Source organism: Lynx rufus, unplaced genomic scaffold, assembly GCF_022079265.1.
Source record: "Lynx rufus isolate CCGP_SWC_20201006 ecotype Redwood Valley unplaced genomic scaffold, mLynRuf1.p SCAF_2, whole genome shotgun sequence".
Classification (NCBI taxonomy): Eukaryota; Metazoa; Chordata; class Mammalia; order Carnivora; family Felidae; genus Lynx; species Lynx rufus.
This window is the reverse complement of record NW_025814834.1, coordinates 56,235,855-56,253,332: the sequence shown is the minus strand read 5'-3', so window position 1 is coordinate 56,253,332 and position 17,478 is coordinate 56,235,855. Positions and strand designations below refer to the sequence as shown.

Sequence of the window (17,478 nt, the reverse complement as noted above, 5' to 3'; positions counted from 1 at the left end):
TCTTGACAGAGTCTTTTGAAGAAAAGATGTTTTTTATTTTGATGAGTTTCAAAACATATTTAAGTTTTTACTTTATATATCATGCTGTTGCTGTCATGCTTTAGCTTAGGATACAAAGATTTTCTCCCATTTAAGTTTCATAGTTTTTATTTTACATTCAAGTTTCTGATGAGTTTTGAAGGTTTTTGAGTTAATGTTTATGTATGGTGCAAAGGATGGATTGAAGTTCTTTTTTTTTTTTTTTTTTGCATATGGCTATCCAGTATTTTCAGCACCATTTGTTGAAAAGATTACCCTTTTTTCATTTGACTTAGCACCATCATAAAAAGTTTGTTGTCCATATATGTGTGCATCCTGGGCTCTATTTTGTTTCATTGATCTTTTGTATATCTTTATGCCAGTACCAGATAGTTTGGATCACTGCAGCTGTATCATAAATCTTTTTCAAAGTTGTTTTGGCTATTTTAGGTTATTTGTATTTCCCTATGAAATTTATAATCACCTGTGAACTTTTGTTTAAACAAAAAAAGCCTGTTGAGATTTGATTGAGATTGCACTGACTCTGTGTCAATTTGGGGAGAACTGACCTCTTAACAATATCGATTCTTTTGACCCATGAACATGGTATGTCCCTAGTTTTTTTTTTATGTCTATAATTTCTCTTAGTAGTATCTTGTGTTTTTTTTGTAAAATCCTTCATGTTTTTTAAAATAAGCTTTGTCCCTAAGTATTATATATATTTTTGATGCTATAGTAAATGGTATTTAAAAAATTTGGCATGGGGGGGACACTTGGGTGGCTCTGTTGGTTAAGCGTTTGACTCTCGGTTTTCGCGCAGGTCACTATCTTGCGGCTTAATGGGTTCAAATCCTGCATTAGGCTCTGTGCTGCATTAGGCTCCTGCTTGGGATATTCTGTCTGTCTCTCTCTGTCTCTCTCTTCTCCCCCCCACCTCCCGTTGCTCTCTCTGCCCCTTTCCCACTCGTGCTATCTCTATCTCAAAATAAATGAATAAACCTAAAAAAATTTTTTTTCAGTTTCTGAATGTTCTTTATTAATATGTGTAAATACATTTGAGAGTCTAGAGATTACTAAAAAAGTACACAAGAAAAAAAGTGTAGAAATACAATTGATTTTTGTGTACAGATCTTATATCTAACAACCTTGCTAAATTCATGAATTCTAAAAGTTTTCTTATAGCTCCTATTGGATTTTCTATATATATGATCATGTCCTTTCTTAATAAAGACAGTTTTACTTCTTTCCTTCCAATCTGTATGCCTTTATTCCCTTTTCTCACCTGATTGTGGTGGTTTGTGCTCTAATACAATGTTGAAAAGAAGTGAAAGTGGACATCCTTGCATTATTCCTGATTTAGGAGAAATGCATTTAGTCCTTTACCATTAAGTGTGATGTTAACTATAGGTTGTTGTTGTTGCTTTGGTTTTGTAGATACCCTTTATCAAGTTGAGGAAGTTTTTTCTGTTTTAGTTTTCAGAGTTTTTATTAGGAATGGATTTTGTATTTTGTCGAATTCTTTTTTGTGTGTTAGGGGGGAAGATAAGGTAATTTGAGGCCATTCCTCTTTTTAAATAAAGCTGATTTTCATTACTTTAAATTTCCCCCAACTACTGCTGTAGTGGTATTCTACAAATTTTGATATGTCTATTCATTTTCATTCATTTCAAAGTACTGTATTTTTCTACTTCCTTTTTGATTTTTTTCTTTGACCATTGGATACTTACAAGTTATTTAATTTCTAATTATTGGGGGGATTTTTCCAGGCATCTTTCTGTTACTGATTTCCATGTTAATATCATTGTGTTCAGAAAACATTTATATGATACGAATCTTTTCAACTTAATTGATATTTCTTTTATGGCCCACAGTAAGGTCTGTCTTAAGAATGTTCTATCTATACTTGGAAAGAATTTGTCTTCTGATGGTATTGGTTGAGAGTAGTCTACAATTGTTGATTAGGTCAAATTGATTTACAGTGTTGTTTAGGTCTTCTATATTTTTTCTTATTTTCTGTCTACTTGTTCTATCATTTATTGAGAGAGGAGAATTAACCTATCACCTATCATTGTAGACCTGTCTTTTTTTTTTTCCTTGCAGTTCTGTCAGTTTTCTTCTTTTCATCTTGATTAATGAACCATTTTCTTTCCTCTGAAATCTGCTTCATCTAATATTAAAATAGCCATTCCAGTTTTCTTTTGATGGTTGTTAACTTGGGATATCTTTTCCTTTTTCCATTCTTTTAACTGATTTTTATTTTTATATTTAAAAATTTTCTTGTAGACATCATAAAATTGGGTCTTTTCCTTTTTATCTAACCTGACAGTCTCTACCTTTAATTGGGATATTTAGACCATTTACCTTCAATGTAGTTTATTGACGTGGTTCAGTTTAAATTGTCATTTTGGTATTTGTTTTCTGTATTTTCCATCTGTTTTTTTTTCTTTTCCACTTTTACTAACTTTTTGGATTAAACATGTTTTTTGATACCATTTTATCTGTTTTGTTTCTTTATTAGCTATAACGTTTTGTTTTGTTTTATTGTAAAGGTTGTTTTAGGGTTTATAGTATATGTCTTTAATTTAAAACAGTCTATCTTCAAGTGATAATATAACACCCCACTTCAGAGTTTAGTAGGAGAACCTTACAGTATTATATTCATTTTCCCTTCATCTACTTTGTGCTATTGTTGTCATATATTCTGCTTTTACATATGGTATAAAGCCTACAATATATTATTACTACTTTTGTTGAAATAATCAATTATCTTCTTTTAAAGATATTTAAATAACAAACGAAAATATCTTATATATTTATCCATCTAGTTACCCTTTCCAATGTTTTTAATTCCATTTGATGTTATTTTCCTTCTGCTTGAAGGACTTTTATTATTTTTTGTGACAGCATTGTATTTATCTTTAAGTAAGCTCTACATGCAATATGGGTCTTAAGCTTATGACCCCGAGATCAAGAGTTGCATGCTCTACTGACTAAGCCAGCCAAGCGCTCCCTTCTTTTATTATTTATTATTTTTATTTTTTTAATGTTTATTTATTTGGGGGGGGTGGGGAGGAGAAGGAGAGAGAGAGGGAAACACAGGATCTGAAGCAGTCTCCAGGCTCTGAACTGTCAGCACAGAGCCCAACACGGGGCTTGAAGCCACAGACCACGAGATCATGACCTGAGCCAAAGTCGGACATAAACTGATTGAGCCACCCAGGCGCCCCTCTATTTTTATTGTTTTAAGTTTGTTTTAATTCCAGTATAGTTAATATGCAGTGTTATATTAGTTTCAGAGATGCAATACAGTGATTCAGCAGTTCTGTACATTAATCAGTGCTCATCATGATAAGAGTACTCTCAATACTCTTTACCTGTTTCACCCATTCCCTCACCAATCTCTCCTCTGGTAACCATTAGTTTGTTCTCTATAGTTAAGAATCTGTTTTTTGGTTCATTTCTGTTTTTCTTTGCTCCTTTGTTTTCTTTCTTAAATTTGAAGGATTTCTTTTAAATATTTTTAGTGTGAGTCTGCTGTTCATGAATTCTTTCTACTTTTGTTTGCTAAAAATCTTCATTTCATTTTTTTAACACTTTATGGTTTTTTAGAGAAGTTTTAGGTTTACAACAAAATTGAGAAGAAAGTACAGAGGTTTCCATATGTACCCTGTCCCCACACGTAACATAGCCTTCCCCATTATCAACATCATTCACCAGAATGGTGGGGTTTTTTGTTTGTTTGTTTTACCAAGGATGAACCTATGTTGGCACATCATAATTACCCAAAGCTCATAGTTTATCTTAGGGTTCACTTTTGTGTTGTATATTCTATAGGTTTGGACAAATATACAATGACATAAGTATCCAACATTATAATATTATATAGAATATTTTCACTACCCTAAAAATCCTCAACTCCTCTCTCTCCCTCCTACTCCTGGCAACTTCTGACCTTTCTATTATCTTCATAGTTTTGCTTTTTCTAGAATGTCTTATAGGTGGAATCATAGAGTATGTAGCCTTTTTAGATTGGCTGCCTTAATTTAGTAATAATTCATTTAAGGTTCCTTCATGTCTTTTCATGGCTTGATAGCTCATTTCTTTTTAGCACTGAATAATTTCCGTTGTCTGGATTTACCATAGCTTATTTATCTATTTACCTACTGAAGGACATCTTGGTTGCTTCCAAGTTTAGGCAATTTGTGAATAAGCTGCTATAAACATTTGTGTGCAGGTTTTTATGTGGACATACGTTTTCAACTCCTTTGAGTAAATACCAAAGTGGAGAATTTCTGGATGGTAAGAGTATGTTTAGTTTTGTAAGAAACCACCAGATAGTCTTCCATAGAGGCTCTGTGCCATTTTGCATTCCCACCACCATTATATGAGAGTTCCTGTTGCTCCATGTCCTCATCAGCATTTAGTGTTGTCAGTGTTCTGGATTTTGGCCGTTCATATAGGTGATATCTTGTTGTTTTAGTTTTTGTTTCCCTGATGATATATGATGTGAAGCATCTTTTCTTATGGCTTATTTGCTATCTTTGGTGAGGTCTGTTAAGATCTTTGGCCCATTTTTAAATTGGATTGTTTTCTTATTGTTGAGTTTTAAGAGTTCTTTGTATTATTTGAGATAACCATCTTCTATCAGGTGGGTTTATTATTTTTATCTTTGGCAATTTTTTTTTCCAAGCTTGTGGTTTGTCTTATAATTTCCTTATATTATTTTTGCAGAGCAGACATTTTTAATTTTAATGAAGTCTAGCTTATCAGTTATTTCTTTCACGGATTGTGTCTTTGGTGTTGTATCTAAACATCGTATCCAAGTTCATTGCACTTTTCTTCTTTGTTATCTTTTGGGAGTTTTATAATTTTGCATTTTACATTTAGATCTATGATCCACTTGAATTCATTTTTGTAATGGATGTTTTTAGATTCATTTCTTTTTTTGCATGTGGATGTTTAGTTGTCTTAGCAATATTTATTGAAAGGCTATTTTGTTCCATTGTATTCCTTTGCTCTTTTTTTTATTAAAAAAATTTTTTTAATGTTTTTATTTATTTTTGAGAGAGGGAGAGAGCATGAAGCAGAGGAGGGGCAGAGAGAGAGACACACAGAATCTGAAGCAGACTCCAGGCTCTGAGCTGTCAGCACAGAGCCCAATGCGGGGCTCGAACTCATGAACTGTGAGATCATGACCTGAGCCGAAGTCGGACGCTCAACTGATTGAGCCACCCAGACACCCCTTGTCTTTGCTCTTTTATCTAAGATCAGTTAAGTATATCTCTGGTCTCTCTGTTCTGTTCCATTGATCTATTTTTTGGTTCTTTCCCCAAAACCACATTGTTTTGATTCCTTAGTTTTGTAGTAACTCTTGAAGTTGGGCAGTGTCAGTCTACTTCCTGGCTCTTAGTTCTCCTTCAAATTGTGTTGGCTATTCTGGGCTTTTTTGCCTTTCTATATAGACTTTAGGATTAGTTTGTCAGTATCTATAAATAACTTGGGATTTTGGTTGGGATTGTTACACTGAATCTATAGATCAATTTGGGAAGAACTTACATCTTGATAATGTTGAATCTTCCATGAATATGAAATATCCCTTCATTTATTTAAACCTTTGATTTTATTCATCAGAGTTTTCATCATAGATCTTGTACACATCTGTTAGATTTATACCTAAGTATTTCATTTTGGGGGCTCTAATATAAATGGTATTATGTTTTAAATTTTAAATTCCACTTGTTCCTTGTTGGTATATAGGAAAGCAATTGAATTTTGTGTATAAATCATGTATCCTGTAATCTTGCTTTAATTGCTTATTAGTTCGAGGTCACCACCTGTGTTTTCAAAGATATTTTAACTGAGTGTAGAATTGTAAGTTGACAGTGTCTTTCCTTCAGTAATATAAAGATGTTGCTTTGCTCTTGTCTCACTTTACTGTTTCTGACAAGAAATTAGATGTTACCCTTATCTTTGTTCATATGTACATTCTGTGTTTTTTTCCTCTGGTTGCTTTTAAGATTTTCTTATTTCTGGTTTGAATATTTTGATTGTGATGGACTTGGTGTAGTTTTTTGTGTGTTTCTTATATTGAAGATTTGTTGAGCTTCCTTTATTTTTTGGTTTATAGTTTTCATCACATTTGGAAAAATTTTGGCTATTATTTCTTCAAATATCTGTCCCTCCCTCCCTTACCTGACCTTTAGGGACTGTTTACTCATGCATTAGGCTGTTTGAAGTTCCACAGCTCACTGCTGCTCTTTTCAGTTTTTTCTTTAGTTTCTTTTGCTATGTCTTAGAGTTCACTAATCTTTTATTTGCTGAGTATATTTTACTCTTAACCCCATCAAGTGTATTTTTTTTTATCTCCAACATTGTATTTTTTACTTTTTTTAGATGTTTAATTTGGGTCTTTCTGTGTTTTCTGTGTCGACTCTTTGAACATATGGAATACAGTTAAATAACTATTCTGATGTCCTGGTCAGCTAATTATAACGTCTCTGTTAGTTCTAGGTTGGTTTTGATTATTCACCTCATAATGATTATTTTCCTCATTATAGGTTGTGTTTTCCTGCTTCTTTGTATGCTTAGTAATTTTTTTATTAAGTACCAGACATCATGAATATTATCTTACTAGGTCTTAGATATTTTTCAATTCTATAAAAAGTATTTTTTAGCTTTTTTCTGGGATGTAGTTATTTGGAAATAGTTTGATCCTTTAGTTATTGCTTCTATGATCTTTTAGGTGGATTCAGAGAAGTGCTCAATCTGAGACTAATCATTCCTCATTAGTGAGGAATGACCATCCTGGGTGTTCTACCTCATGTTCTGTGAAGGAAAAGTATTCCAAGTCAGGCTGGTGGGAACAGGTTTCTGGCCCTGTATGAGTCCTGGTACTTTTCTGTAATCAGTTTGGATTATTTTTCCTCGGGTCCTGGGTAGTTTCCTCACTTGTATGTGCTTTTCATTGCTCTGCTGACTACTTGAGGGGGACCATCTGCCAGTCTCCAGGGTTCTCTCTCTGTGCTGCTCTCTTCTCTTTGGTACTTTGTCTTGTGAATTCTAATGCTTTGGTTTTCCACAACTCCAAGCTCCCATCTCCTCACCTCACAGTGTTTTCCAGAGTTGTGCCTGGATTCCCTTTCTCTGCATTGCAGCCGGGAGTTAAGCCAGGGACAGTCATAGTGTTCGTTTCCTTTATTTGCTTTCTCATAAGCAGTCCTTTGTTACCTCATGTCCAGTGTTTAAAGACTTTTGTTTGGGGTTTTTTGTTTTTTTCATGTGAGAGGGTAAATCTAGTTCCTTTTTGCTTCAACTTGGGTAGAGGCAGATGTCCCTGCTGTACTTTTAGTTTTTTCATTACACTTCTAATTGTTCTGTCTTAATTTAATTATGTTTCTTGTTAACTTCAGTCCCTTCTTTGTATAATAACAAGCTCTACAATCTAGGATTTGCTCTTAGTAATATTTCTGAGGCTTAGAGCATAAGGAGTCAGTAAATATTTGTTGTCTTAATATTGAATGGGGTACAGAAGTAAGATAATATTCTTATTCCTTTTTATGGCATACAGATGGAGAGGAGAGGTGATTTTGTTTAAAAGGGATATTTGGTTAACTGTATGAGTTAAATCTGTAAATCTTTCTTCAGATTGTTCTTAGCAGCTAATGGCATTAACAAAGACATAGTAAAGGCACAGACTTTTAAAAGAAGTGGCTGAATGTATATGATCAGAGATACCATTAATTAAGCACTTAACTATATGCCAAAAATTGTTTCTTATTAGTGTACTGTAGCATGCAAATTTTCTGGGAAGCATAATAATAAATGACAAGTTTCAAATTCAGCTTCTTAACCATTCACTTATTCACTTACCTAGTAGGCAGGTTGTTAGGTTTTAAAGAAGTAGATTTAAAATGGTGTGCTGGGTAGAGCTCCCTGAGCATAGAGACAGTCTTTTTTCTCCCTCCCTCCCTCCCTCCCTCCCTTTCTTTCTTTCTTTCTTTCTTTCTTTCTTTCTTTTCTTTTGTCCTCATTTCATAGCTTTACATGACTTTATAATTGGAGAAGGTAATGAACTAGCCTACCAGACATAAGAGGCATATTATTACATCTAATATTGATGTACTTACAGAAGCAGTATAGATTTAATTTGCTTTGGTGTAGGTAACATGGATATTTTGTCATGAGAATATGTGAAAACTCCCTGTTTAGTGCTTAGGGCATCTAAGGGCTCTATTGCCGGAGTCCAGCTCTAGCAGGTTCCCGAAGGATGAACAGCGTTGGCGAAAAAGTGAAAATAAAACAAAACAAAAATAAAAGTGGACACAGACAACAGCAGTGTGTTGTTTATGAAAGCAGGCCACTTTATTGTGGCAAACGTGGCATTATATTTGTTAGCAATTTCCTTGTAGCATGCGCCATCTATGTTTTCTAGCATTATCTAATTCTAAAAATGTTCCTATGTGTAATCATCCTTTAAGGAATAACATGGTTATTTTCTCATAACATTCCCTCCTGCCCTTTGCTTATTGATTAATTTCTTACTTTATTTTCATTATGTATCTATGTTTATCTATAATCTATAGAGCATTTGCTTTGCTGTTTTCATGAAAGGTCATCTATCTCTCAACACCTCAAGTGGAACAGTTACAGGACATGACGTCTTAGTTGTTTTCCTGAACCACTTGTGGTTTGAGGAACAAGTGTTCGCCTCCGTCCGAGTGTGAGGAGGAGGCCAAGAGGGCGTTAGGAACGCACGCCTTATGCATTCTCAGAGAGACAATGCACCTAGGAACTAATGAACCGTTCTGTACTTTAACCGACTAGGTTCAGTCATCACCTGGAATACCTCCTGGGGGCCAAGTGGGCCTAGGGGTTGGAGTATCTTGTGCCCACAGATTCACTCCTTAGTTGCCGGAGTGGGGCTTTTAAATCCATTTATTCCTTCCTTGGCTGGGAAATGTATGGGGCTATCCTTCCTCTAGGTAGAGGAGTCTTTATAGGGGGTGGCAAGGGCTAGATGTAGGGCCGCACAGTTTCCTTGCGGAACCTTATTTCCTTCCCCAATGGTTCTTTTCCCAGGGGGCCTGTCGAGGGCAGTTCCCCAACAGACAATTCCCCAGGTACTTTTATTAAGGCCAAATTACATAAAAGCAGGAGTACAAGAAGCTTCACTGTCGGTGGGCCGCCCTGCAGTCCCGATCCGTCCACACCCGGGCCCTGCCGTCAGGCTGGCTGGATAGCTCGGCTTCTGCCACTCTATGAATGTTTTTTCTTTTTCTTCTAATTTCAGAAAAATTGAGTAATAGTGGTCTTTTTTTTTTTTTTTTTTTTGAGAGTAAATAGTACAAATATAGATTGGGAACTAGAAAGAAATATAAAATAACAGTCTGATAATCTTCATTTTAAAATTGTTCATTCATGTATTTAAGCTCCTTATTTGTGAGTAGTTAATAACCTCTTAAAATTAAATAAACATTTTGAATATTTAGTGAAAATAATCTATTAACAGTTGATGTCTTTCTAAATCTTTTTTTTCCTAGCAAAACAATTAGAAAAGATAAATAATTTGCAACTTACCAGGTTCTCTCACTTTGGATCACAACTTTTACACCATACTTAACAGATACAAACATAGCTGACATATTCTACATCTCTGCATGGCTTACTTGAAAAATAGAAGCAGTTGCTTAACTGGATGACTATCAAAACGGTCAATACAGATTGATGGGCTTGAGTGCAGTAGACAGTGGATGTGCAGATGGTGGTGTCTGTACCATTTGACATGAGATGGCTGAGTCTTTAAAATGATTTCAGTGGAATGGCTTTGGTGGTGTTGCAGTAAAGGGCATCCATTCAACTTCAGGTGCTGTGCAGATGGCAAAGCCAAGCTAATATAGAAAAATGAGAAACAAGTGACTATTTAATGTACAGGAATGCATGATCTGCATCACAAATAAATGATGGTATTACATACAGGAAACCTAGCCAGATGGCTGTACATTAAAACACATGACTCCTTGAGAGAATTAAGTACAGGCAATTTGCTTAGATTTTGTGCAGGCCTGCTGCATATTATATTAGGGTAGGGAGATCAGGAGATTAAGTGCTTTATTTATTGAAAGTGTTTAGGTGAAGTTGGCAGTTATTTAAGCATAATCTGATCTCCATAAGTACTTAAGTTGTGTCTTTGTGGTTAAAAACAAAGTAGGGAGAGTAGTTGGTATTTTAAAATAAAAGGATCTAATGAAGAAGATTGGCTAGCAAACCTGTGGAATTGTCTTTTGGTCCACATTTTTCAGTTTTGTAAGGTTTTCCACTAGGCAAAAGCTTAAAAATTGTTTTGGATGAGCATGACAAAAGTATTTCTTTTTCTATATAGGTTTTAATGAGTCCAAATACCAGTGACAAGTAGACATTTTAAAGTGTGAAGAGTTAATGTGTTGAGTGCTGTGTTAAATGGGATCATTTTCACTAGTAAAATATTACATTTGTTTTGTTTTTCAGCTTAAAGAAAGTGGTTATTGTACAGGTCATGAACCGGATTCCCTGGAATTCAGCACTGTGGGAGGATGGGTATCTACTCGGGCATCGGGCATGAAAAAGAATATCTATGGCAATATTGAGGACCTGGTAAATTTTTTTCTGGTTATTATGTAATAATTGATTAGTCTATTATTATAAAGTGATTAAAGCCTTTTTTTTTAGAGTTGGATGGTAGAGCCCTAAATCAGTATACCCTTTTTGATTATAGTAAAGTTGACTATATATAATGGAGGCAGTTAAAAGATAAATGTGGTCATTATTTACGAGTGCTCCTTTTCAAGTGACTGATATTTAAGCTTTGTAGATGCTTCATAGTATCAGTTGTAAAATGTATAAATATTATTTTATAAGCCTCATGGAGCCTCAGTCTTCAGCTACCAAGGTTTTAGTCTATTTAGGTGATCTCATCACTGCTACTCTTTTTGTGCCTTAGGAGAGTTTATACTTAATTTTCTTAAAAATTGTTTTCTGTATACAATTAAAGAGCCTGATTGAAAATGTCCTAGTAGGTGGCAGTATCACCAATAATGGTTTATGTGCACCCCATTTTATTTTAGCTCATCTGGTACCAGTGGTCTTGGAATTAGTGTGATAATAATGTAACTATGGACATCCTGGCTAGGGATTAGGTATCATTTGTTCTATCTGTAGCTTTCCCAGTGAGTAGTTGTATGATCTTGTACAAATTGGATCACCTTTCTAAATTGCAGTTTCCTTTTCTGTAAAGTAGAATGACATTCACTGCACAGAATTATTTTAAGTGTGTATTATAAACACTTAAAATGTTTGCACTACCTTGTTTTTTTTTAATTGAGGATATTTTAGAAATCACTATTTTTTTTTTTTTTGCAAATTCAATTTCAGAGGAGAGAATTTAATCCTTTTGCTATTGGATTGTTAAAAACTTTATCATAGTTAAGCAAACATTTAGTACTGCTAAAGCATGTAATTTATTTTAATCCTTTTTTTGAAAATCCTTAAGATCACAAATTATAAGCACATATCCTAAGGTGCTTATTTGCATGTGTATACCTAGCTTTTAATATAAAAAAGAATGATGCTATGTTTGATCTAGTCTTTTTTTTTTTTTAATTTTTTTTTTCAACGTTTATTTATTTTTGGGACAGAGAGAGACAGAGCATGAACGGGGGAGGGGCAGAGAGAGAGGGAGACACAGAATCGGAAACAGGCTCCAGGCTCTGAGCCGTCAGCCCAGAGCCTGACGCGGGGCTCGAACTCACGGACCGCGAGATCGTGACCTGGCTGAAGTCGGACGCTTAACCGACTGCGCCACCCAGGCGCCCCATGATCTAGTCTTTAAACTGTTATCAATATATTAACTTATAAATGAACATAGATGTGCACATCATTTTTAGAATGCATATAATTCTTCTACCAATAATTCATAGTTTATTAAAGTAACTCCCTATTAATGAATGTTTAAATTATTCTTGATTTTAAAATTGTAGAAAATAAAGGGGAAAGTATCCTTTTTAGTAATTTCTTTAGTATACATCTTTTTAATCACTTTCTTTGGGCAGGTTCCTAGAGCTTGATTTGTTGCATCAAGATGTTTATGTTTTTGTGTCTTTGGGTCTTTATAGCCAAGTTGCTTCATAGAAATTGTTAATCAACATTCCCACTAGCATTATGAGAATCTTTATTTTACTGGACCTTTTATTTATATTTTTGTCTTTTATTTTTTTATTTATTTAATTGCTTCTGAACGTAAACTTTTAAAGTGTGCTTATTGGTGATTTTTAGTTTTTGTTTTGTGAATTATTGATGTCCTCTGCTCAGTTCCTTAAATAATAAATAGACTATTTTTGTTTATCTGTCAAAAAGGCATTGCAAAAATGTGTTGGATTTTCACTTAACCATTTCCTGATTTGGATCTCAGGAACTATTTTTGAGTGACCCTTCAATATGCTTACTTCTTTAGTGGTGTGAGACCTATACTACACACATATCTCTTTTCTACTCTTTTTTTTTTTGTTTTTTTTAAATGTTTATTTTTGAGGGGGGGGAGAGAGAGAGAGAGAGAGAGAGAGAGAGAGAGAGAGAGAGAGACAGAGACAGAGCATGAGTGGGGGAGGGGCAGAGAAGGGTGAGACACAGATTCTGAAGCAGGCTCTAGACTCTGAGCTGTCCTCACAGAGCCCCATGCAGGGCTTGAACTCATGAACTGTGAGATCATGACCTGAGCCGAAGTCAGATGGTTATCTGACTGTGCCACCCAAGCACCCCTCTTTTCTTCTCTTTAATTCAATCACATCATCTCCCTCTTCATCCCATTTTTTACCTGATCATAATTAATATTTCATTCTTTTCACTCTTTTCTACTAAGTGGGCAAAGCAAATAAGTTGTGGGTGGGAATAAGGCAAGAATAAATTTTTTCTTAGAATTCTAAGCATCTGGATCAGTGCTTGATGTGAATAATAGTGCTTCATAAATATTGTTAAACGAGTGAAGGAATGAACCTGTTAAAATATGACCATTGCTTATTTTTTTTCATCCTTTAGTTCTTTAAACCAAACTAAATTTGGTTTAAAGAAAAGTGCTTTTCGGGGCGCCTGGGTGGCTTGGTCGGTTAAGCGTCCGACTTCGGCTCAGGTCGTGATCTCACGGTCCGTGAGTTCAAGCCCTGCGTCGGGCTCTGTGCTGACGCTTAGAGCCTGGAGCCTGTTTCCGATTCTGTGTCTCCCTCTCTCTCTGCCCCTCCCCTGTTCATGCTCTGTCTCTCTCTGTCTCAAAAATAAATAAACGTTAAAAAAAAATTTTTTTTTAAATTAAAAAAAAAAAGTGCTTTTCATTTTTTAAGATGATGAATATACCCAAACCATTAATATTATTAGAATGATTTCCCCCCCCTTTTAAAGTTATATAAAACTTATTTTTAGTCTAAGAATTATTAGAAGGTACTAGAATTCTGAAGGGTGTCATCATTTATCACTTAATCCAATGTTTTTAAAAGTAGAGTTTTTTTTAAATATATATGGACGTGTGTATACACACACACACCATTCACTGACAAATATGTAGAATTTATATCGTGCATTGTATTAAACAGGTGGTTCATATAAAAATGGTAACACCTAGAGGTATAATAGAAAAAAGCTCTCAAGGACCTCGTATGTCAACAGGCCCTGATATCCATCACTTCATCATGGGATCTGAAGGTAAATATAACTAAATTTATTATGAAAAAATAGAGGTTAGTGACTAGTTTTGTGAAAATCTGTGATATTGTGATATAAGATCTTTGAAAGAAAGGCATGTTTTATGTATTTAAAGGTGATTTTTTTTTTTAGTTTTATTACTTTAATTTAGTACTTCATAGTAGTTTTTATTATGAGAACATCTTATTAAACATCCTTTTACATTTTGGTTTTTTATAGTTTTAGAGATAACTTAGTCTTTTTGGTATTTTATTTTTATTTTAGACGTTTCAGTCCATGATTTTAGGAAGAGTAGCTGTTAAGATTTAAAATGTTTGCTTTAAAATTTTATATTATTCTCTATTCTTGTCTGAATTATCAGGGGGGAAGGGACTGAGAAAGTATTGTGTTAGTGTCTTGTCTTTCTGTAGTTGTATCTTTTGTTACTTGCTATTTGATTCTTTGAAGAAGTGGAATTTAAAATTCTGTTGATTTACATATCTTTTAAAACTTGGTTTTTTTTGTTTGTTTTTTTACTACTTAACTAGTATTCTTTGCTTGGTTACTTAATGCTGGGTGAACTAGAATGTAGTTCTTTATCTTATACAAAACATTTCATTCCTGTACTGATCAGGAAGAAACTAACCTTCCTTCTATATTGCAAACTAACTGTTATGTGGTAAATTTTATGGATAAGATGAACATAGTCTTTATTTTTCAATTTGTAGAATGGTAGAGAGGGATATCCCTTAAATTCGGAGAAATAAGATAAAACTAGTATTTCTAAATTAATGGAAGAACTCATTACTAATTTAGAAGGTGGTACAAGCTAAAAAAGAGACTTTCAAAACATTTAGCTTATTCATGGATATGAGAGCAATTATAATAAACTAAGGTGAAAGGGCATAAATTTCATCTTTTGATAGTAATATCAAGGAGGGAAAAAATTAAACTGTGTCTCAGTGACATGGTAGAGGTCACCATTGATTTGATGACCAGTGGTACAGCTTAGATATTTTTTCATAATAATCAATGATAAACCTTTGTCAAGATGTCTCAACAGTTTACTCTCATTCCTTTTCTGATAAGTATACTCTTCTATGAAACAATAGAACTACATTTTTAATAAAAAATGTTAAATTCTCTTAAAATAATACAATGCTTTGATAAACTACAACTTTTCATACTAACACATCTAAAAGTTAACTAAAATATGTAACTTTTTGCTATCAGGTGTCAAATTGAATAACAAATAGGTATTAAAACTGATAGGTATTTTTAAAAATATATTTTGTATAATTTTTTTTAATGTTTATTTTTGAGAGAGAGCGAGCTAGAGTGAGCAGGGAGGGACAGAGAAAGAGGGAGAGAGAGAATCCCAAGCGCTGACAGCACAGAGCCCGATGCAGGACTCCATCCCACGAATCATGAGATCATGGTTATGATCTTAACCAACTGAGCCATCCAGGCACCAAAAGTGATTGTTATTAATTATACTGTTGATGCAATTGGAGTAAACTTTATACATATATATTATCTTTTCAGGTAACCATATCAAACATTTTGTTTTTCTTCCATCACTTAGTATTTTAAAATTTTTGGTTGCTAGGTATTATGCTGGCACACTAAAGGACACAGGTAATAATTGACCTTTATAATACAGTATGATAAATTGTGTGATAGAAGTAAATATAGGAGAAATATAGACAAAGTTTGCATTGATGGATGCTTAAGAAGACCTCTCCAGAGGGGCCTTACCTAAAGCGGTCCTTGAAGGTTGATTAGGTGTTGAGGGAATAAGGTGGGGAGGGAGTTGCCTACCGAGAGAACTGCATGGCAGACTTAAAAGTGAGAACAAGCTATGTCTGCCTTGTGAAGCTGTGAATTTTTCAATATAACTGGAACATAAGATCCAACTGTAGGGTGGAGTAGGCAGCAGGTCTAGGGGTAGAGTGGTAAGGATTATAGGGTGGCTGGAGAGATAATTTGGTCTTTCATGCCTTTTAAAATAGTTTAAACTGGATCTAAAAGACTGGACTACCTCTCTCAATAGTAAATTATCGTATGAATTTAAGGAAGGTAAACTAATAATAAAGTAAGATAAGAAATATGATTTATTAAACACATATGCTAGGGTAAATTACTGTATTTAAATGAGATCTTATTATAAATATACATGTAAAATGCCATACTGATCTAAAAGCATAACATGAAATCTTTCAGATCTGGATTTCAGTCCTGGTTCCACCACCTACATTTATGTGACTTTGTGTCAGTTAGGTAATTCTTTATGCTAGTGTCCTCAGCTATAAAATGGGGATAATAAAAGAATCCATCTTCATAAGCTTTTTGTGAGGATTAAATGAGATTATGATAAGCAGTCTATAAGCATTTAGTAAGTTAAATTTATTACTATTGTTGTTGCTGTGTATTACTTTGGCATCAGTGATCTTTCCAATGTATTTATAGTCCCTAATCTCCATCTCTGTATGTGGATATAGAGTCATCTTAATATAGGCGAAAGTAAATTTATGCGAAATCATTTTTTTAAGTTTTATTTATTTATTTATTTTTGAATTTTATCTTTTTAATCTTTTTATTTAAATTCCAGTTAGTTAACATACAGTATAACATTAGTTTCAGGTGTACAATATAGTGATTCAACACTTCTTTGTATCACCCCGTGCTCATCACAAGTTCATATTCTTTTATAATATGTATTTTCATCTACTATCTTGAACTATCTAAATAATAACCTGCTGCCTTAAGCGTGTCATAAGCTTTTCTTCAAGCTTTAGAAACATTTTTTCTTGCTACAGTTAAATCATGTGATGACAGCCTTGAAAGTGTTGTCGTTCAAAAATGTATTTTCCTGATCCTACTAAGTTGTACATGTGACTAACCATGTTAAATTTAACGTTTTTGTCTTGTTTTGAGTTACGAATTTTTCATAATGATTTTTTTCAACAAGCAGCTTCTTCCCATTTTAGATGCTAGAATGTGATCAATATAATGAAAATTATAATAAATAGTCAAAGCATCTGAAGTGCTTTGCATTTTTTTTCTGGTGTATGGAATTTACTAGTAACTTCAAATAGCTTGCTGTTTTATTTGGAAAATGGTTAAAAGTACATTTGTATTTTTTAACCCATGATGCACCCTTGATTTAGCCTTTGCTCTGTGTTGAAATAAGTAAAATGCTTACTATCAGTCCTTTTATGTAATTTTACTAGTCACCTTTTGGTTAAATAAAGCTAACCCTTTACTAGATTCCTCCAGAAGGGCACATTGTGTATCTCGTGAGTTCTAGAATGTTTTAAACTGTTTTCCTCTGACCTGGATACCAGCAGGACAGCTTGGGTGGATATAACATCCATGGTTTGCACTTTCTTTCCTTGTTTCTTAAAAATGCTGCTCCAGTGCTGCCTGGTTTTATATGTTGTTTTAAAGAAATCTAATGCCAGCTCTTTTGCCTTGTAGCTTCTTTCCTTTTTTTTTTTTTTGCCTGGGTGTCCTGAGGATTTTTTTCCTTATTATTGAAGTTTACTACTTTTATAGATCAGAGTTGATTGTCCTAGGTTGTTTTGCGTGGTACCCATTGGACCCTTTCTGTGTTTATATTTAGGTCTTCTTCTATTTTGGAAAGGTTTTTTTATATTGTAGTGTCAATGATTAGGGGTTTTCTCCCAGTGTTTTGATTTTTCTTCTTTAGGGATATAAGTTCTATTTCAGCCCCTATTTCTCTGACCTTTTTTTCAA

The 17,478-nt window shown here is 33.9% G+C and overlaps 1 protein-coding gene across 1 annotated transcript in view; it reads left to right on the top strand.

The window, feature by feature from the left end:
* AGPS (alkylglycerone phosphate synthase) overlaps nt 1–17,478 on the top strand; it is a 150,634-nt gene that overhangs the window by 71,677 nt on the left and 61,479 nt on the right. Inside the window, exons 9-10 of the mRNA XM_047084470.1 lie at nt 10,522–10,647; nt 13,632–13,740. Coding sequence (XP_046940426.1) covers nt 10,522–10,647; nt 13,632–13,740 — 235 coding nt within the window. The remainder of the gene's footprint in view (nt 1–10,521; nt 10,648–13,631; nt 13,741–17,478) is intronic.